Here is a 22,525-nt window from a genome sequence, read left to right as displayed (position 1 = left end):
AGAGCTCTATCTCCAGCTCCCTTCCCTCACTTTCTTCGTGGGTGGGGCTGAAAGTTTCAGCCCTTTAATCACTTTGTCTTTCTGGTGACCAGCTCCTTTCTGAGGCTATCCAGGGGCCTAAGTCACTTCATTAGCATAATTATCAAAAAGGGCTTGTAATGAATAATAAAAGATACTCCTGTGACTCAGAAAATTCCAAAGGTTTTAGTAACTCAGGATCAAGGAGAAAGACCAAATATATTTATGTATTATACTACACACATGAAAATATATTTTGTTGATTTTATTACTTAAATTTAATAACCAAAGTGTAAATTTTTGGCTAATTTCAATGATAGGAATTAAATATTAGTAATAGGTATTCGATTTGTTTTTAAATGATTTCTTGTGATAGACTATTGGGTCAGCTAATACTTTTTTGCATCTTCATAGTTTATGTCATGTTAATGATACATTTTCTGACTTTGATTTGTATGTTTTTGCCCTTTGTCTTCTTAGGTGGCCTTGGGGGACTTGCAGGTCTGAGTAGCTTGGGTTTGAATACTACCAACTTCTCTGAACTGCAGAGTCAGATGCAGCGACAACTTTTGTCTAACCCTGAAATGATGGTCCAGATCATGGAAAATCCCTTTGTTCAGAGCATGCTCTCAAATCCTGACCTGATGAGACAATTAATTATGGCCAATCCACAAATGCAGCAGTTGATACAGAGAAATCCAGAAATCAGTCATATGTTGAATAATCCAGATATAATGAGACAAGTATGTGGAAAGTTCTTTCAATTTGTTTAGCTATAAAATGATGCATTTGTTATTTAATTTTCTATGATTAACGAGATTGTCTTATATGTATGGTTAAGCTAAAGAGAGAAATCCTTATCTTTGTTTAAGAAAACTCAACAAAGCCCTAATTTGGCTATTTGAACTCTGAATTTTCTGTTAAATTGAGGGATCTTTGTAAATAGTTTATTTTAAAGGCTTAAGAATCAAAAAGTCCAATGTTGGAGATGGGAAATTCACTCATAACAAAGTGCTTCCTTCTTTATATTATTTGAATGCTAAGTTCCTTTTTTGAGGTGAAATACACCAGGGATTATTTAAAATAATCTCCCGCCTTGTATATTGAATACAAAATTGCAACAACCCTAAAGCTTTAATTGGTTTTTATTTGTGATTCTAGAATCAGACAACACCTCATTTTATAAAATAGAGTGTTCCCATGAGCTGAGCAGAAGAGGTTGGCTTTATAGGCATAAAAGGGCTGAAGAAAGCAAAAACGAACAAAAAGCAGATGGGTCGTTTCAAAGTTACTTTCCTAATAGGGTTAAAATGGAAGGAACTCTTTCTTGTTACAGTGACTCACGTTAACTGCAGCTTACTGTGGTTTTGAGGGGGAAACTGGCCCTTTTCATAGTTGACTTGATTACATGGCACTTGGCACAAGTGGCTCCATTTTGGTTTGGTCTGGTCTGCTGGGGCATAGTGCAGGAGGCTGGTCCAAAACAGTGGCCTCCCATAAACTTTGTTTAATGGCAGTTAATAAAGTAATTCATGTAATTCATGTGTATTTCAATGCCTTTTTTTTTCTTTTTTAATTTTTTCGGAAATCTTTTTCTTAGACGTTGGAACTTGCCAGGAATCCAGCAATGATGCAGGAAATGATGAGGAACCAGGACCGAGCCTTGAGCAACCTAGAAAGCATCCCGGGGGGATATAATGCTTTAAGGCGCATGTACACAGATATTCAGGAACCAATGCTGAGTGCTGCACAAGAGCAGGTGATCCACTGGCTCCAAGGTTCAGGACAAGGAGTAGCTTCTGTTTTAACACAAATATGTGTATGACTGAGGGTAGCTTTTATATGAGGAATGTGGTTTTCAGTTTTTAAAAAGTTTAGCGGCCGGGCACGGTGGCTCATGCCTGTAATCCCAGCACTTTGGGAGCCGAGGCGGGCGGATCCTGAGGTCAGGAGCTCGAGACCATCCTGGCTAACACGGTGACACCCCGTCTCTACTAAAAATACAAAAAATTAGCTGGGCGTGGTGGTGGGCACCTGTAGTCCCAGCTACTTGGGAGGCTGAGGCAGGAGAATGGCGTGAGCCCGGGAGGCGGAGCTTGCAGTGAGCGGAGATCGCACCACTGCACTCCAGCCTGGGTGACAGAGCAAGACCCGGTCTCAAAAAAAAAAAAAAAAAGTTTCGTGTCTTATTTAAAACAAAAGCTTATTATTTGTGATTTTTGTGTCTTTATTACAGTTTGGTGGTAATCCATTTGCTTCCTTGGTGAGCAATACATCCTCTGGTGAAGGTAGTCAACCTTCCCGTACAGAAAATAGAGATCCACTACCCAATCCATGGGCTCCACAGACTTCTCAGAGTTCATCAGCTTCCAGCGGCACTGCCAGCACTGTGGGTGGCACTACTGGTAGTGCTGCCAGTGGCACTGCTGGGCAGAGTACTACTGCACCAAATTTGGTGCCTGGAGTAGGAGGTATGCTTGTAACAACTCAGGGTTTTTTCTTTGTTGTCCTCACTTACATAATTAAAACACTGTTTATACTCTTATTCTTTCTACTTGTGTGTGTGTGTGTGTGTGTGTGTGTGTATATATATATGGTGAGTATCTTTTATAAACAATCTTTTTCATGTTGCCTTTTTTTTTTTTTTTTTTTTTTTTTTTGGAGATAGAGCTTCACTCTTCTTGCCCAGGCTGGAGTGCAATGGCACAATCTTGGCTCACTGCAGCCTCCACCTCCTGGGTTCAAGCGATTCTTCTGCCTCAGCCTCCTGAGTAGCTGGGATTATAGGCGTCCACCACGACGCCTGGCCAATTTTGTATTTTTAGTAGAGATGGGGTTTCTCCATGTTGGTCAGACTGATCTTGAACTCCTGACCTCAGGTGATCTGCCTGCATCGGCCTCCCAAATTGGTGGGATTATAGGCGTGAGCCACTGCGCCTGGTCACATTTTTTTTTTTTTTAAAGGAAGCTTTAAATGTAGGGAAAACACTTAGTTACCTGTGTGGTTGTTACTAGAGCACATGTTTGCTGTCTTTAGCCTGGTTTTGTATTTTTAGATCAGTAGATTGTCAAGCACGCGTCTTGAGGTCAAGGCTATGCTGGCTGCATCAGAGCACCTGCCAGATTTGTTAAAAATCAGACTCCCAGATCTTACCCTCAGATTTTGTGGAGCTGAATTTTTCATAGTGGGGTTAAGATCTGTGTTTGTGTAAAGCAGATTCTTATGTGTGAACAGGTTAGAAATTTACTTTTGGCCACTTTTCTGTAGACTGGACTCAGTAATAGATGTCTTCCTTTCAGCTGTTCAGATACTACATGCTGATGTTTTGTCCGTGAATTAGGTCCAAGATCATTAGCCATAGTGACAGTTTTGGTCCTAATGCTTGGCATATAAGTAGGAAGAAATGAGGCATATGGGAACACTTCCCTAAGATGAGACAGACTGGGTATGTTTTAAAAGTTGCCTGTACTTTGGCAGAGAAAGTGGAAAGATGAGGTGCTGAATGAAGAATTTTTAAAAATTCATTCCTGAAAGAAGAATCAGAATGAGAAGAGTAATTAATGATCACAGTTGATATATATTCTTTCATAGAATACAGTGGATATCTTGAGATTTATGTATATAATATAGTTTTTGTAAAATCTGAATACCATTTTAAAATCAATAAAAAATAATCTGTTCTATATTCTACTTAATCCTTGCTTGATACTTACTAACAATTTTTTGAGAGGGTTGCATTGTTCTTACTTTAAAGGATATAGAGCAGGCAAAGATATAATCGTATTTCCTGACTGGTTAGGCTATTGTTTTCTTTCCCTTTACCATGATTGTCTACAGTAATAACTTTTGTCTAAAAAACCAAAAACAAAAAATCAGTTTTGCAACCTTTTACTCATATTTAATGGTTTGATACTTCTAACATTTCATGTTAATACTTCCATCAAGGGAAAACAAGAAATAGCAAGAATGAACTTTCTGTGCTGTGGTCTATCAGATTGTCATCATATTTGTACAGTATTATGATTCTTACTCAACTGTGACATTTGATGCATACATATATACACACATACACATGTAAAGATGAAATTCGTGACTCTTCTTTGGTCCTGTAAGCACTTACTCTAGAATGTAAGGAAGTGTTAGAGCAGGAGTTGACAGATTTTTCATGTGAAGGGTCGGATAATACTTTAGGTATTGCTGGCCAAGAGGCAAAATGGAGAATATTACATCAAGAGACAAAACAAATTTCTACATATTTTTTAATTGACAAAATAAAAAATGTGGTAATATTTAGTTACAATATTTTCCTTATATCTACTGATAAGAAGAATGGGACTTCTTTGGGGGAATAACATTTTGCTTAATTGGGGTTCAGTGTTCTGTTTACCAAAATTGCAAAGTTCATCTGTTAATAGTGATATGTAATGAGACTTGACTGACTTTATTCAAAATACATACTCATTCCAAAAGCATTTGATTTTAATAGCGTATTTATCAGTTTGGAAGGCATTTAAAGAATTCCATTAGATAATGTTGTTTTTAACATGCCATTACATTCAGATTAATCACTTCAAAGTGAAGGTTAGATAATAGCTCCTCAATTGCACAGTTAAGTGAATTTTGAAATGTGAATTGCCTTTGCATTTGCATTGAGTTCTGAAAAATGTTGCTGGTAGTATGAGCTCAAAAGTAAATATGCACATTTGTGAGAATGGAGATCTTGTTTCTCTTTTTTTTTTTTTTTGACAACATAGGAAGTCTGTAAAGCACCTTGACATTAGTTGTGATTCAAACAATTTTAGTTGTCAAAATGACTTTAGTATGATCACACATGAATGCTGTTTTGCTTTGTAGTTGTAGGTTGAATTCATGGAGAAGCATTACGAAGTGTCTAAGAAAAACGAATTCATATAGTAATTCAATGTTTGGTTGTTGGTAGGTTGACAGGGTGGTGGTTCTCATTTACCAAAATTTTAATCTTTGGCGTGAGCTGATAGAATAATGCAATGAAACTTTACCTCTGCTAAGTCACCATCAACCTTTTGTGTGGTTAGGCATGTCAGAATATTGAGCTATTGTTAATAAAAGTAATGAAGTTGACTATGGTTAAGTTCAAAGGAGTGAACAATGCTCCTCATTGATACTCCTGGTTCAGTAGTATGTGATCTCCTGGTTCAAGATAGATCAAAATATTTTCCAGAGTAGCTCCTGATGAATAAGACAGTGAATAACTATAGTCTTTAAGGGTAAATACCTTATATTTTTATATGCTTTGAAAATATGTCCAACTAAGTCCTTTTAATTCCGCACGTAGCAGATTCTACTTCAAGTTGTATAAAATTCGTATTTCTCAGCTTTTTAAAAAATAGTCTTACCCTCGTTGTTCCATTCAGATTATTTATAGAGGATAATTTTTTGGTCACTTCAAACTTGCCATTGACTCCTCATACAATTGAGTAGTATCAGTAACATCTGTCAGCTCGTCAGGAACTTAGAAATAGCACTCAGAATCATTTGCGTTGTTTTTAAGTTGAATATTGATATCCTTAACGCTGAGAAAAACTGTTCTTCCTGGGAGCCGAGTAGACTTCAGTGAGTTTATTTTCTCTGGACACATTTGGTTACTGCAAAATTAACTGTTAGTCATCACTAGTACTTGACTTTCTTTGGCTAACAAGTCACTTGGAAACTTAACTTTGGTTGCAGTCTTATTTTCATTTTTCTTTTTTGTGAAAAAGTGGCTATGATGAGGTATTTCGTTTTAAAGTTTATATTTTTTTCTGACCATCGCTTTTCTGTGAGTGGGGAGTATTGTGATGAGTGGTTGTGCCGAAAGTGTTTATATATGTTGTATTCTTTCAGTGTCATTGCATAAGAAACACAAGTTTTGCCATCTCATTTAATAAAATATATTCCACTGTGCCTTAGAAACCTGACATTTGTAACTCCCCTTCTTCCTTTTTTCTTGTTCTGGCATGATTGGTATATACTGGTTATTATTTTTTTTAATGCTGCAGTGATTTTGTGCTGCGTGAGTATAATTGATTCACTGTGTTTTGTAGTAGTATACTGAACAACAGTATGAAGGAGGCCAGGTGTGGCATGGTGGCTCACACTTGTTATCCCAGCACTTTGGGAGCCTAAGGTGGGTGGATTGCTTGAACCCAGAAGTTTGAGACCAGCCTAGCCAACATGGTGAAACCTCATCTGTACAAAGAAGACAAAAAGTAGCCAGGCATGTTGTGCAGCTGTAGTATGGCTACTTGGGAGGCTAAGGTGGGAGGATTACCTGCACTTACGGAGGTTGAGGCTGCAGTGAACTGTGATGGCGTCACTGCACTCCAGCCTGGGAGATGAAGTGAGACCCTGTCTCAAAACAAAACAAATAACAGTGTGAAGAAGTTACAGTACCATAGACAGTTTCTGCTGCAAGTCCTCACTGCTTTTGTAAAAGCGCAAAACACCCATAGACAATAAGTGAGAATGACTGTTCCAGTAAAATTGTATTCATGGACACTGAAATTTGAATTTCAGATAGTTTTCACATTTCACAAAATGTTTATCTTGGATTTGTTTTTCCCTTAACCATTTAAAAATAAAAACATAAAGCAATTTCTTTTTAAAGACTGAGTCTTGACCTGTCACCCAGGCTGGAGTGCAGTAGCATGGTCTCGGCTCACTGCAACTTCCACCTCCCAAGTTCCAGTGATTTTCGTGCCTCAGCCTCCAGAGTAGCTGGGATTACAGGCACCACCACACCTGGTTAATTTTTTTTTGTATTTTTTTCTTAGTAGAGACAGTGTTTCACCATGTTGGCCAGGCTGTTCTCAAACTCCCGTCCTTGGGTGATCTGTCTGCCTCGGCCTCCCAAAGTGCTGGGATTACAGGTGTGAGCCGTTGTGCTCAGCCAAAAATTGTTTTGGTTTGTTTTGTTTGAGACAGAGTCTATCGCCCAGGCTGGAGTGCGTTGGTATGATCTTGACTCACTGCAACCTTCTTCTCTTGGGTTCAAACGATTCTCCCTTCTCAGCCTCCCCAGTAGCTGGAATTACAGGTGTGCACCACCACACCTAGCTAATTTTTGTATCTTTAGTAAAGACGGGGTTTCGCCATGTTGGCCAGGCTGGTCTTGAACTCCTGACCTCAAATGATCCACCAGCCTCAGCCTCCCAAAGTGCTGGAATTACAGGTATGAACCACCACGCCTGGCCTTGAAACGTAAAAGCAATTTTTAACTCATTGGCTGAGCAGAAACATGTTGTAGGCCAGATTTGTCCTGCAGGCTGTAGTTTGCCAGCCTGTCTTAGAATACAGACACACCTCATTTTGTTGTGCTTCACAGATAGTGTGATTTTCACAGTTTGAAGGTTTGCAGTGAGCCTGCATTGAGCAAGTCTGTTGGTACCATTTTTCCAACAGCATGTGCCTACTTCATGTCTCTGTGTCACATTTTGATAATTCTCACAATATTTCAGGCTTTTTCATTATTATTCTGTTATGGTGATTCTGTAATCAGTGATCTTTGATGTTACTTTAGTAATTGTTTTGGGGTACCAGGCACCACCTTGTACCTGGCGAACTTCATCAGCAAATGTGTGTGTTCTGACTGTTCAGCTGACTGTCTGTTCCACTTCTCTCTTTCTCTCCTTGGGTCTCCCTATTCTCTGAGACACAACATTGAAATTGGGTCAGTTAATAACTCTACAGTGGCCTCTAAGTATTCAAGTAGAAAAAAAGAGTCCTGCATCTCTTACTTTAAATCAAAAGCTAGAAATCTTAAGTTTAATGAGGGAGGCATATCAGAAGCTAAGATAGGCCAAGAGCTAGGCCTCTTGCACCAAACCGCCAAGTTGTGAATGCGAAGGAAAAGTTCTTGAAGAAAATTATAAGTGCTACTCCAGTGAAGACATCAGTGACAAAAAAGTGAAACAACTTTATTGCTGATGTGGAGAAAATTGTAGTGATCTGGATAGACGATCAAACCAGCCACAGCATTCCCTTAAGCCAAAGTCTAATCCAGAGCAAGGCCTTAACTCTCTTTAATTCTGTGAAGGCTGAGAGGTAAGGAATCTGCAGAAGAAAAGTCGGAAACTAGCTGAAGTTGACTAGCTTAGGTTTAAGGAAAGAAGCCATCTCCATAACATAAAAGTACAAGGTGAGGCAGCGGGTGCTGTTGTAGAAGCTGCAGCAAGTTATCCAGAAGATCTAGCTAAGATCATTGAGGAATGTGGCTACATGAAACAACCAGTTTTTAATGTAGGTGAAAATCAGCCTTCTATTGGAAGAAGATATCATCTAGAATTTTCATTTCTAGAGAGAAGTCAATTCTTAGCTTCAGTGCTTCAAAGGAAAGGCTGACTCTGTTAGGGGCTAATGTGTCTGGTGACTAAGTTGAAGCCAGTGCTCATTTATTATTCCAATAATCCTAGGGCCTTGAAAATTATGCTAGATCTATTCTACCTGTGCTCTATAAATAGGGGGGGAAAAAAAAAGCCTGGATGACAGCACATCTGTTTACAGCATGGTTTACTTAATATTTTAAGGAAAAGATTCCTTTCAAAATATTACTGCTCATTGACAGTGCATGTAGTCACTTAAGAGCTTTGATGGAGATGTACAAGGAGATTAATGTTGTTTTTATGCCTGCTAACTAACACAGCATTCATTCTGCATACAACTCATGGATCAAGGAGCAATTTCAAGTCCTATTTAAGAAATAAGTTTCATAAGACTATAGCTGCCTTAGATAATGAGTCCTTTAATAGATTTGGGCAAAGTAAATTGAAAACCTTCTGGAAAGGATTCACCATTCTCAGTGTCATTAAGAACATTCCTGATTCATGGAGAAGATGTCAAAATATCAACATGAATAGGAGTTTGGAAGAAGTTTATCCCTCATGGATGCCTTTGAGGAGTTCAAGACTTCAGTGGAGGAGGGGACTGTAGAAGTAGTGGAAATAGCAAGAGAACTAGAATGTAAAGTGGAGCCTGCCAGGTGTGTTGGTTTATACCTGTAATCCCAGCACTTTGGAAGGTTTGGGCAGGAGGATCCCTTGAACCTAGGAATTGGAGGCAGCAGTGAGCTGAGTTCGTGCCACTCCCCTCACTCCAGCCTGGGTGACAAAAGCGAGACTCCATCTCAGTTCAAAATGAAGAAAAGAGGTGGAGCCTGAACACTGACTGCGTTGCTACAATGTCATGAAAAAACTTGAACAGATGAGTTGCTTTTTGTAGATGAGCAAAGAGCGGTTTCTTGAGATAGAGTCTACTCTAAGTGAAGATGCTGTGAACATTGTTGAAATGACAACAAAAAATTCAGAATGTTTTATAAACTTAGTTGATAAAGCAGTGACAGGGTTTGAGAGGATTGGCTCCAATTTTGAAAGTTCTGTGGTAAATGCTATCAAACAGCATAGAGTGCAACAAAGTTTTCCTGATGTGGCAGACTTCATTGTTGTCTTATTTTAAGAAGTTACCACAGCCACCTCAACATATAACGGCCACCAGCTGACTCACTGTTAGCAACTTTTGGCAATAAAATATTTTTAAATTTATGTGCAGAGTGTTTTTTAGACTGAAGGCTGTGGCATACTTAATAGACTACAGTGTCATGCAAACAACTTGTGTTTGGGCTGGGAAACCAAAAAATGTGTGTGACTTGCTTTATTGCACAGCAGTCTGGAACCAAACCCACAGTATCTCCAAGGTTGGACTCTAGGATGTGAAAAAACCTAAGTTAAAATTTACAACATGAGAAAATAGGAAAAACAAGAACTATGAAAAACAGTAGAATTATAATAAACTAGAAAGATACACAAGAGGAGTTAGATGTCTTAAGCCTGATATAACTACACTGGATGGAATAGCAGAAGAGAGATGAAAAACCTGATGAGTTGACTTGGCATAGTAAGTTTGAGAATATATTTGAGTTTGAGTGTATCTAGTTGGCAGTTGAAAATCTAGGTGTAAGTCAAGCAAATTAACTTAGTTCTCAAAGAAAATTTGCCTGAATATACAGTTGTCATCAGATATGGAATGTGTCACATAAATTCAGCTGTAGCCCTTGGCAATTAAAGGAAAAACAATAATCGTAACAAGTGCTTTATACATTAATTTCTTACAACCACCCTATGAAGTAGATACCGCTTTCTCCATTTTACACGTGGGGAACGCTAAACATGAGGACACTAAATAACTTGCCCAAGATCACATGGGTTAGGTTAGATTTGAACCCAGGTAATCAGGCTCCTGATACTGCTTGGAGTCACTGTTACCTGTGGTTTCAAATGTTAAATGTGCCTACTGTTTTACTTAGTGAGTGGCAGTACACAGTGAAAATGGGTGGAGGCATAAATCTTTTGTTCCTTTAGACATGAAGGCTTCCTCCTTTCATAAGGGTGAGCGATATTGAGTGCCAAATAAGATTCTAATTAATCCTTTGCAGTCCTGGAGGAAAAGTTGGCTCAGTCTTTTTCACTTTATGGAATTTTTCAGCAGTAATTTTGACCGAATCTAATTTTTGCCTTAAGTTGACTTCAGAAGCCCTCCATTAGACAAGATTTTACTGTAAATCCAACCAGAATGTTTAAACTCGTAAGTCTTCTTTTCCTGGTATATGTTGGGCATGTACTTTTAGAGATCTTTTAGTTTTAAAGTTCTTTCATAGTTCAATTGATACATAGTATGTATAATCATGTGTACCTGGTAAAATTAAAGCTTTAACTTTTGTGTATTTTTCCTTAATATGTCTTTTTTTTAAAACAAACTTTCAGCTAGTATGTTCAACACACCAGGAATGCAGAGCTTGTTGCAACAAATAACTGAAAACCCACAACTTATGCAAAACATGTTGTCTGCCCCCTACATGAGAAGCATGATGCAGTCACTAAGCCAGAATCCTGACCTTGCTGCACAGGTGAGTTTGTAATTGTATTGAAAAGGACTGTGCAGTGTGAATTAAAATAACCTAATCTAGTAATTGTGATTTTGGCACATTTGTGTTGTGTATGATATCTTAACACACTAGAAAAGTAAACTGTCTCCAGTTTTTTAGACCATGTATTTCTTTGTTGTAAATTAATACAAAACATCTTTATCTCTGCCATTCATTGACTAAAAAGAAGTACAGGTTTCCTTTGTTTCTACATATGCTGAGTTAGGAGACAAGTACAAAGTTCTGGAATGCCCACTCTTTTGAAGATAAACTACTTAATGAATTGTAAATCTTGAAAGCAATTAAGAGCAATGTTAATATGTTTGAAATACTTTTATTTAGTAGATCACTCAGATTATAATAGTCACACTCAAAATGGCAGTTGTAAAATAGCATGAAGTCATTTATTAAAGACGGGGATTTGTCAGAACAATGTTCTCATTCTTTCAACTATTGATTTCCCTGCTGAAGATCATATACTGGTCCCTTATTAATGTATTCCTTTTTCTAATTTGTTTCTAAAGAGACCACAGCTAGGAAAATTAGGGGATCTCAATGCTGGCTGAACATTCAGGATCACTTGGGAAGCTTTATAGACAGTACTGACGCTTGGGCCCCATCCTTAGAGATTTTGAGATAATTGCGTCTGATAACTCCTTCCCCCTCAGGTTCTCTAGGTACTGTCTAGGTTCCTTACCGTAGGGCTTGAAAAACCACGGAGAATGTGAAATAAACCTTGATCATCTGTAGTTTATGTTTGCTGTTTGTTAAAAATGGCTTCTGTAGTGTGTCAGGAATTTGGCAGACTTTATAGTTAATCCCATCCCTTAAATTTTAAAAGCTTTAAGTCAAATGAATAAGGTTTTTATTTTCTAAATTCTAGAACTATATTGATTCAAGTATCTTTGACGTATAATTCTCAGTAATAACTTATGCCCTCACCAAAATTGTGAAATTGGAAATAACGAATTTTAAGAAGAATTTTTGTGTCTGTGATTCCGTATATTGGAGGTACATTTTATGGAAGATTGATTTATTCATATGAAACTTATCAGACTGAGTTGTTAGTATTAAATGCCTCAGTTTACCATAATAAGCCATTTTAAGTGTGTATATGGCTCATACTGAATGTGCATCTTGCTTTCAAAATTTGACTTTAACAAGCACATGCCTAGCAATTTGTAGTAATCTTACATTAGTAAAGTGACTTGAGCACTCACATACTAGTTTTTTTACTCTAAAGCACAATGTTGCTAATACTAGATTGGCGGGTCTTTTATTACAGATAATTTAGAAACCATTACAGTGTTCTTGTTATCTGCAGATTAAAATCTGTGTTTTTTTCTGTTCTTTTGATTTTTAAATATTTAAAAAGAGTCTTGAGTGTAGAATCTTGTAGTATAAGCACTCAGGTAAGTTATAAGAAATATCCTAATCAAATGAGATGATTATCTGCGAATAAATACATTTAAGATGACGTGCTTTTTTAATATTAAATGAAGTAAATTCCAAAAGATATGTGTGGTAACCTCGTTAATATGTTCATAATAAAGAAGTATTTGACTGGAACCAGTAAAAAAGCAGGTTTGTTCACCTTAAGCTGGTATTAGTTTGCTTACTGTGAACTTATTGGTCACTTTGAAAAAAATACTGTATATTCCTGAAAGGTTGTCTGACATCTGCTTTGGTTATGGTATTGAAATTAACTAAAAGATCACTTTGCAACAGTTGGGGTGAATTTACTCTACCAGCATTTACATTGCTCTTAAATACGGTTAACTACTTGAGGGCGAGGATCATTTCCTCCCCAGACTTCGGATAGGTAAATAGGCTGTCAGTAAATCCTTGTTAGTTGACTTTTTTACTCCATCTGGAGAAAATGATATAAAATGTGTCTTTTGAAGCTACAAGAATTTATTAGTTTCTGGTTATGCTGATTGTGTATTTTAATCTTATTTTCAAGTATATGACATCATACTAATATTGATCCTGATTTTTAAATTCTTAACGTTTATTTGAAGGTTAGGAGATGCCACTTTTCTCATCTCTGGTGGTAGTGAGGTGAAATCCAGATGCTAATCTTGGTGTTCTCAAATGGATTTACATCTTTTAGGTCTTAAATCATTTAAATGCTTTCCCCAGAGGACTGTTGGTGCTAGGCCTGGCTGATTTTCACCTAGCAGCTCCATTTCTCTGGCAAGTTGGTTGCTGTTTTGCGGTGTTATTTTTTTGGACCTAATATTAGCTGTTTTGTAGTAGGCAGGTAGATGTAGTGGTCCTTTTCAGATCTGGATTTTCTCTGTGCCTGCCACTTGTGTGTCGAGGTTTCTAAGCAAGCCATGTTACATAGTTTCATGTATTGATGTTTATGTTTATTCTGTCAGTGTAGTAGAAAATACATCTTCATGAATGCCAGTTACTCCCATTTTTCTTTCAATGGCAAATGTTCACCTTTGTTCAAGGAAAAGCTTAAGAAAATGATTCCTTTTATTTTTTAGGATATTGCATGTCATTATCATAACCACCATTCTCATTGAGAGAGAAGATGCCTCGTTTTTGTTTTTGTTCTGGAGATCCCTCTTGTGGACAGTATCTTCCCTTTTCCCTTTTTATTTATGTTCTACCTTCCTCTCTTTTAAGTGCCAGTTTAGGCACTTGGGGGAAGATAGAATAAAACAAGGTACATTACTTGTTTCAGATATTTCCAGTTAAAATTGTTTGAACACTTGCCCCATAGATGATGCTGAATAATCCCCTATTTGCTGGAAATCCTCAGCTTCAAGAACAAATGAGACAACAGCTCCCAACTTTCCTCCAACAAGTGAGTAAGACAAGATGTTAGCTGTCTTGGGTAATGATTTGCTTGAAAAAATTTGATGATAAACATTTTCCTTGCTCTTCTCTGGCTGATAGCAAAACATAGAATAGAGACCAATAATGCTGTCAATTCGTAGAGAATTCAGCTTGATCTTAAATGAGTCCCATTTCATTGCTGACCTTTTGCTTATGTTTCTTAAACATAAATTCTGAGGAAAGAACCATTTTGTTTTTGCTTTTTAGGACCTAGGATTTTGAATGCTTTGTTAATACCATAAACCATTTCCTTTCACTGTACTAACTTTGAAGTGCTTCCTTGTGTCATGTTACGCTTTATGGTTTAACTAATTTTGAGTAACAGGAAAGAGCTACCCTATTCTGTTTTACAGGGTTTTTTCTTCCAAATTAATCGAATTTTTTTTTCAACGGGTAGATCTCATTTCCTCAAACTCGGGATTAGTAAGATTTAAATGGTCAGTGTTGTCATATAAGGAAGGTTATATTATAAACAAGTACTTGAGATTGCCATGGTATTTTATTATTTAAAACGACAAAAGAGAAGTTAGTCTTGGTGTTTTGAAACTGGTAGTTCTAGGGCTTCATATATTATGCAGATGACTCTCAGGCCTGTAAACCATTTTCCAAGGTTGGTGTCCTTGATCTATTGTAATGATGTAAGCCTATCTTTGGTTAGTCACGTGGTGTATATTTGGAAGTAGTAAAGCTAAACTCAGCATACATGTATTAACGTCAAATTTGCAACTATTGTTTTAGAGTGTACCTTACTGGTAAAATTGTTGTATCAGTAACAGGTAACATTTGGTTAGGTGGAATATGTGGACTTTACCATATTACCATGTCGTAAGAATTGTGCATTTGGAGGTTGTCTCTTAGAAATAATACTTTATCTTCTGTTGGAGAAGGGGAATAGTTGTGGCTTCCAAAGTAGCTCCTGATTTTCTTCCATTATGAAAATGGCTTTCATGATGGACTTAGGAGGAGGTCAAGTAATGATTTGCACACTAGGTTTGCTGTCAAAGAGGAGACACTTGTGTTTATTTTGGGAAAGAAATTATGGATTACTAGTGTCCAGGAGTAAGGTTTTAGATTTTCTCCAGAAGCATAACAAAGATTTAAAAATTTACCTTCACTGATTTTAATTCTTTTGTAACCACTAGTTTCTTTCTTCCTTAGATGCAGAATCCTGATACCCTATCAGCAATGTCAAACCCTAGAGCAATGCAGGCCTTGTTACAGATTCAACAGGGTTTACAGACATTAGCAACGGAAGCCCCGGGCCTCATCCCAGGGTAGGCTTATTTGGGGAAGATGATGAAAGTGCATAATGGTTACTTTCTCTGAGAATTTCACATTTAGTAATATTCTGCCTTTTTTTTTTGGTTGTGGGGAGACAGGGTCTTGCCCTGTCGCCTAGGCTGTGAGTGTGGTGGTGCAATCATGGCTCACTACAGCCTCTACCTCCCAGGCTCAAGGGATTCTCTCACCTCAGCCTCCCGAGTAGCTGGGACTACAGGTGTGCACCACCACACCCAGCTAATTTATTTATTTATATATGTCTGTATGTATGTATGCATTTTTGTTGTTTTTAGAGATGGGATTTTGTCATGTTGCCCAGGCTGGTCTCAAACTTCTGGGCTTAAGCGATTTGGCCTGCCAAAGTGGGATCAGAGGCATGAGCCATGGCACCTGGTCCCCATCTCCTCCCCCCCGCTTTTTTTTTTTATTTATTTAGGAGATGGATTTTTGCTGTTTTACCCTTTCTGAACTTGAACTTCTAGGCTCAGGTGATCCTCCTACCTCATTCTCCCCAGTAGCTGGGACACAGTGCCTGGCCATGATTGTTTTTAAGTCAGGGTTTTCAAAGGTAAAAATTATTATTATTTGTTAAATTCTTTTTAGAGATAGAGTCTCAGTCTGTCGACCAGATTGGAGTGCAGTGGTGCAATTTTGGCTTACTTCAGTCTCTACCTCCTGGGCTCAAGCAGTCCTCCTACCTCAGCCTGCCAAGTAACTGATACTACAGGTGTGCACCACCACACAGCTAATTTTGTTTTTATTTTTTGTAGAGATGAAGTCTCACAATGTTGCCTAGGCTGATGTCAAATTCCTTGGCTGCTGGGATCATCGGTCTCCCAAAATGAGCCACTGCACCAGGCCAAAAGGGCTTATTTTAAGAAAATAGCTTAGCTTAATCATATTAAAATGTAACCAATTTACGGACTGGCCTCTGGTTTTGCAGGACCTTAGGATATTTCCTGTTTGTGCTTTCTCTAGGTTTACTCCTGGCTTAGGGGCATTAGGAAGCACTGGAGGCTCTTCAGGAACCAATGGATCTAACGCCACACCTAGTGAAAACACAAGCCCCACAGCAGGAACCACTGAACCTGGGCATCAGCAGTTTATTCAACAGATGCTACAGGCTCTTGCTGGAGTAAATCCTCAGGTATCAGTTCTTTTCCATTCAAGTTTTGTATTCCTTAATGTTGGAAATTTAGAAATTTCCAAAAAGAAGGAAAAAGGAAAGCGGTAGTTCTTAGGTGTTTAGGTTAATGAAAAATGCAGTCTTAAGGATATTGAATAAGAAAACAGGCATTACAAAAGTTGTCGACTTTGGTGCTATCTGAGACACTAAAGGAAACATTGTTAATGGTTGTAGAGATGATGTGCTACAACCTAAAGTCTTACTTTTTAGAAATTGCCTTTTAAAATGCATTTTTTTTTTTTTTTTTTAGTTCCTATTTGAAAATAATTTGAAATAGGTTTTGCTTTAAAAAAGTTCTTAGGGAGGAATGGAAACTTGATTATCTCAAGTACTTCCAGGACAACTGTATTCTAGTCTGTCTTTTGGCTGGAAAAAAGTCCTAACTACCTTACTCCACCCATTACACCATCTCCTGCGGTAGCTTGTTACATATATATATATATGTCGTAAATATGGCTAAAGAATATGGACCCCCAATAATGTGCTTGCATCTACAAACATACATTGGCTTTACTAATAATGTGCCATTATATAAAGATGATTGCCAGTTCAAGCCTGTTTTATTCGGTTGTCCCCAAACTTCTTAATGTCTCAAGGTCAGTTAGGTGCTTTCTGTTTTCTTTTCTGGGTTTCTTTTCTTTTTTCTTTTCTTTCCCTTTCCACTTTCGCCTTTACCTTTCTTCTTTCCTCTTCCCCTTTGCCTTTTCTCTTTCCTCTTCCTCTTTCCCCTTTCTCCCCTTTCCCCCCCTTTCCCCTCTTTGCCTTTCCTTTTTCCTTTTTTCTTTTCCTTTCCCTTTCCCTTGTGACAGACTGTCCAGGCTGGGTGCCATCACGGCTCACTGCATCCTGCACCTCCTGGCCTCCAGCAATCCTCGCACCGTAGCCTCCGGAGTAGCTGGGACTACAGGCGCAGACCACCACACCTGGCTAATTTTTGTATTTTTTGTAGAGATGGGGTTTCGCCATGTTGCCCAGGTTGGTCTCAAACTCCTGAGCTCAAGCTATCCCACCCGCCTTAGCCGCCTCCCAAAGTGCTGGGATTACAGGCGTGAGCCACTGTGCCCGGCCTGCTTTCTGTTTTCAAGCCTTACTAAATACAATAAACAGAGTAGTGTTCTGTCTTATACATATCTGTATTCCCGATAAGCTAGCGTAGTATAGTTTCTGGCTCATGGTAGGTACTCAGTAAGTATTCATGGAATAAATAAGAAAGAAGGATTTGGAGTATTAGAATTAATTGTTACATAAGTTAACTTACCTCCGAATTACCAAGTAGGCCTAGGATTGATTGGTCATTTATGTGATTTATGTGGTGTTTTTTTTTTTTTTAACTTCATTTCTGAAGAAAAGATTTGATGCTGCTGAATTGTCAGAATTAAGAGTATAATTTTGAGCCTGAAACTGAAGCTCTTTTCTAAGAGTTGACTGTCCAGTGTGCAAGTTAAACTCACATTCATTCAAAGAATCATTGAAACTTTAGAATTTCATGCATGAGGATACCGGCTTTTATAAGTTACTCAATTGGTCAGTAGCTACACAAATCATCTAATTCTGAACTATTTGTGTATATATATGTGTTCAAATTTTTTTGCACGTACGTGATCCTCTAAAATAATGGTTGATGTTTATTAAGCTTCCCCCCTCCCCCACCAAAGTAGAGTCTTGATCTATTTGACGTGATTATTTAGGTATAAACTAGACTATTTAAAATAAAGTGCTAATGGACTTTTAAATATGTTGGATATGTTTCAAGAGGTGGGCAGTGTTTTTGAAGCTCAGTAGATCAGCATATGTTATAAAAAAGCAATTAAAAACTTTTAAAAGTCAGTCAGGTGTGGCATGGACTGGCTTCCTTTAGAGTTGGATTAATTTTTTTTTTCTTTAATAGCTACAGAATCCAGAAGTCAGATTTCAGCAACAACTGGAACAACTCAGTGCAATGGGATTTTTGAACCGTGAAGCAAACTTGCAAGCTCTAATAGCAACAGGAGGTGATATCAATGCAGCTATTGAAAGGTTACTGGGCTCCCAGCCATCATAGCAGCATTTCTGTATCTTGAAAAAATGTAATTTATTTTTGATAACGGCTCTTAAACTTTAAAATACCCGCTTTATTTCATTTTGACTCTTGGAATTCTGTGCTGTTATAAACAAACCCAATATGATGCATTTTAAGGTGGAGTACAGTAAGATGTGTGGGTTTTTCTGTATTTTTCTTTTCTGGAACAGTGGGAATCAGTGCTTTTCATTTAAGGCTACTGCATGCATCACTTCTGCATTTATTGTAATTTTTTAAAAACATCACCTTTTATAGTTGGGTGACCAGATTTTGTCCTGCATCTGTCCAATTTATTTGCTTTTTAAACATTAGCCTATGGTAGTAATTTATGTAGAATAAAAGCATTAAGAAGAAGCAAATCATTTGCACTCTAATTTGTGGTACAATATTGCTTATTGTGACTTTGGCATGCATTTTTGCAAACAAAATGCTGTAAGATTTATACTACTGATAATTTTGCTTTATTTGTATACATATAGAGTATGCACATTTGGGACTGCATTTCTAGAAACATACTGCAATAGGCTATCTGAGCAAAACACCTGTAACCAAAAAAGTGAAGATAAGAAAATACTCTTAAAGCTGAGTATTTCCTAATTGTATAGAATCTTACAGCATCTTTGACAAACATCTCCCAGCAAAAGTGCCGGTTAGTCAGGTTTGTTGAAAATATAGTAGAAAAACTGATTCTGGTTATCTCTTTAAGGACAATTAATTGTACAGACACATAATGTAACATTGTCTCAACATTCATTCACGGATTGACTGTAAATTACCTTAATCTTTGTGCAGACTGAAGGAACACTGTAGTATACTCCAAAGTGCATTTGCCTAGGACTTTTCAGCTTCTCCCATAGGTAGTTTAACAGGCATTAAAATTTGTAATTGAAATGTTGCTTTCACTGAAAAAGTGTCTAGATGTTTCAGTTATTTTTAATCGCCATATAAAAATAGAACTCTCTTTTGGGTTTATCTGTTTTCTCATGCACAGGCAATACACGAATTTAAAATGAGTTGTGAGCCAATTGTTTCTGGAGTGTTTTGGTAGTTCTGTTAAGAAATAGTTAAATATTGTGCTTTTCAGAGCCTCAGAGAAAGGGGGACGGGGTGGGGGGGGGGCAGTGGAATCTATCCTGGATGGGGCCAGCTTAAATAATACTGGCAACCAAGATTCTGTTAGGATTTCTGTGCATATAGTATAGTAAAGAAGTATCATTCAGGGGTGAAAAACAAAGAGCCGTTTTAATGATGTTGAGTACATTTGGCTGTTTTATAGCCTTTTTCTTCCCTACCCAAAGAATTCTGTTTGCCTAACTCCCAAACTGTTGGGGTGGTACATTCCTTTAGGACCAATTAAAACATAGTTTAGGGTCAGTAATACATTTGGCTGACTCTGGTTCAGTATTCTCTTAGGTGATTATATTCTCTCATGTACAGTTACAGGAAATTAAAATGTTAAAGTAACCTAAAATGAATTCAGACCAATAAAATCAAGGGAAATACAAGTTGATTCCATTACTTCTGTACGTTGCTTGCTATTAAAAAAGGTTAAGAGGCCAGGTTACCCACCAGTCCATGCACTGTTCTGACACTTTCCCCAGGAGGAAAACAAGTACAAAGGTTACAGTGGAGGCATGAGTAGAGATTGTTGAGAAGGATATTCATGTGTCTTTGCTCTTTCTGCTTTATGCCTCAGTCTGGTTTAAAAACTTCTGTACTGGCGAATGTGGTATTCAGTGTGGGATAGTGTCATAACTAATTTGACAATTTATTAATCACAAAATAACAATAAATCTCTAGCTTTTACACTTGATTTGTCTTGCCTCTTTTGTAGAAAGAAAAAAAAGGTCTTTAACTTTTGCTAACCATGTGTTTTAAAGGCTATTGGAATTGATTTACCCCAGATTTTGTCACATTTTACATTCTTTATTTTTCAGGTTTTCCAATTAAAATGTCACATGGTCTTTTGTGGTGTGATAAAAAGATAGCACACTGGGAAGGTAGGTGACTTGAGCTCCACTTTTGATCTTGGTACTTGACTAAGTTATGTGACATTGAGGCGTCATGATTTCTTTATTATACATGTAGTGGTGAGGCTTATAGGTGCACTGGACTGGGCGAGAAGCTCTAAAGTACCTTTAAGCTGCTGCAGTGGTATGGTTTTTGTTTTTAATATGTTTACCTTTAGGTCTAAGTCTAAAGATAAATATCTACATCTTAAGGGGTTCAAAATACTTAAAATTCTTATCAGCACTGAAAAGATGTTTAAAATATTGTAGGCTTAAATTGTTCTCATATTGAGTGATAATATTTAGTACAAATTGAATAAAGAATGGAGTAGTGAAGGTGTCATTTTAGGATTTTATTTCCTAATTATACTATTTGTGATATCCTAAACAAAGTGTAGCAAATACTGAAAAATCAGATGAATGACACCTGGCCTCTGTGTATGTTAGAATCTTGAGTTACAGACTTGGTTTAAATATAATAATGAAAAGAGTCTTTTATTCTTATTATGTTAATTTAATAGGCATATCACAACAAAATGTAACGATGGATAACAATATGCTAGTGACAAAAGTGAAGCTAAGCCATGTGTACAATGACATCCACATGATTAACAAAAAAAGGCTATGTGATTAATGCAGGGAAATACTCCATATTGTACTTCTTCTCTTAGAGATTACTATTAAACATATTACAGTCAACAGGAAGTCTTACATTAAAGAAGTCTAAAGTTTTACCAGCTTTTTCCAGTCTGACTAGACCATCTCTTACTGTTCTTTAAGGTGATGCCGTATGCAATGAACACACTTCTGTACTTCGTGTATCTACCCTTCTCTCTGGTTGCACATGGTATTTATCTACTTTGGCTCCTATAAAGCCTACCATTCTTTCTGGGCTCAGTTCTGAAGGCGTCCTAAACTTTGCTGATCCAGTGTTTGGTTAACTCTTAAAGACTGTTCATACTTAGCCTTTACTGTCAATTGCTGCATTTTGCTCCTCCCCTTCACCTTGTAGCGTTTTGTTTTGTTTTTGTTTTATTTTTCTGCTTTAAAATTGTCTTGGCAGTTACCTAAGTGACACCAGTTGTTCTTCTTCAACTTGTCTGTATCTTTTCTCATAGGCAACTATTATGTCAGAAAGTCAAATTATTGAACATCTACTGAGTGCCAGGTTCTTTTCCAATTGCTCGGAGTATACCAGCAAATAAAATAAGATTCTGTCCACATGGGGCTTACATAGTAGAATGTAGGCAGATAGCAAAACGTACAGATTGCTTGCCAGGTAATCAGTGCTTTGGTGAAAAATTCTGCATAGTAAGGAGACTAGGTCAGGAAGGTGGTGTTCTTATTTTATATAAGGTAGTCAGAGAAAGCCTCAGCTCATTGAGGAGGTGACATTTGAACACACACTTCAGTATCTGGAGGGGTGAACAACTTTTCCAGGAAGAAGGAGAACTAATGAAAAGGCCCTGAAATAGTGTCCTTGAGTGTATGTCAATCTAAAGGGAAGAAGCTGAGGCACAGAATACAATTTCAAAAGAGTTTGCTTGAGCCAAAGTGAAAACAACTGCCAGGGACCCATTTCAAGTTGCCTTGGCGAGTACTCTGTTTGGTTCAAGCAGGTTTTTAAAGGCAAAGGGGAACAAGGAGTGGGCTGATAAAAGTTTTGACAGATATTCTCATTGGTTTCCAGAGATAACATTGATTAGCCAGGCGTGTACACTGTTGAACACAGGGTAAAAGTTATGGCGTCTACTGTACGTCTTAATGGCTACTTCGTGTCAGTCCAGAGCCCACATAGTAAGTTGCTTCAAGAGGTAATTATTTAGCTCAAGAGGGAATGAGATGTGATTGATGTCACATTTTAAATACCTCTCTGAGCCTGATTAATTTAAAGGGGTTTGCATTCCTCAGATAAAAACTTTTGTTTCTTTCTCAGTATGTTTGTAGAACACAAGGAATCCAGTGTGGCTGGGCAAGATGAACAAGGGAGGGGGGAAGCAGGGTAGGAAATAGGAGAGAGGTCGGGGGGGAGGGTTCAGGTGTTTGACACAGAGGACTTGGTAATACACAAATCTTTATGACCCACCCCCAGAGTTTGTGATTAATAGGGAGTTGGGGGAAAATTTGCATGTCTAACAAGTTCCTAGGTTGAACAACTAATGAAACAACTAATGAAAACCACTGC

General features: G+C 37.6%; 1 protein-coding gene across 2 annotated transcripts in view; it reads left to right on the top strand.

Annotated features, from left to right (window-relative positions):
- UBQLN1 (ubiquilin 1) overlaps positions 1-20,144 on the top strand; it is a 50,039-nt gene extending 29,895 nt beyond the window's left edge. The window contains exons 4-11 of one of the 2 annotated variants that reach the window (XM_011953966.1): positions 499-761; positions 1,619-1,777; positions 2,255-2,489; positions 10,792-10,934; positions 13,690-13,773; positions 14,964-15,079; positions 16,065-16,233; positions 18,161-20,144. In XM_011953966.1, coding sequence (XP_011809356.1) covers positions 499-761; positions 1,619-1,777; positions 2,255-2,489; positions 10,792-10,934; positions 13,690-13,773; positions 14,964-15,079; positions 16,065-16,233; positions 18,161-18,313 — 1,322 coding nt within the window. In that variant the 3' untranslated portion in view covers positions 18,314-20,144. The remainder of the gene's footprint in view (positions 1-498; positions 762-1,618; positions 1,778-2,254; positions 2,490-10,791; positions 10,935-13,689; positions 13,774-14,963; positions 15,080-16,064; positions 16,234-18,160) is intronic. The other variant, XM_011953967.1, reaches the window with a different exon arrangement.
- Positions 20,145-22,525: the final 2,381 nt, after the last annotated feature.

This window comes from Colobus angolensis, unplaced genomic scaffold (assembly GCF_000951035.1).
Source record: "Colobus angolensis palliatus isolate OR3802 unplaced genomic scaffold, Cang.pa_1.0 Scaffold379, whole genome shotgun sequence".
Classification (NCBI taxonomy): domain Eukaryota; kingdom Metazoa; phylum Chordata; class Mammalia; order Primates; family Cercopithecidae; genus Colobus; species Colobus angolensis.
Note: the sequence above shows the minus strand (reverse complement) of the source record. Positions and strands in the feature narration are given on the sequence as shown.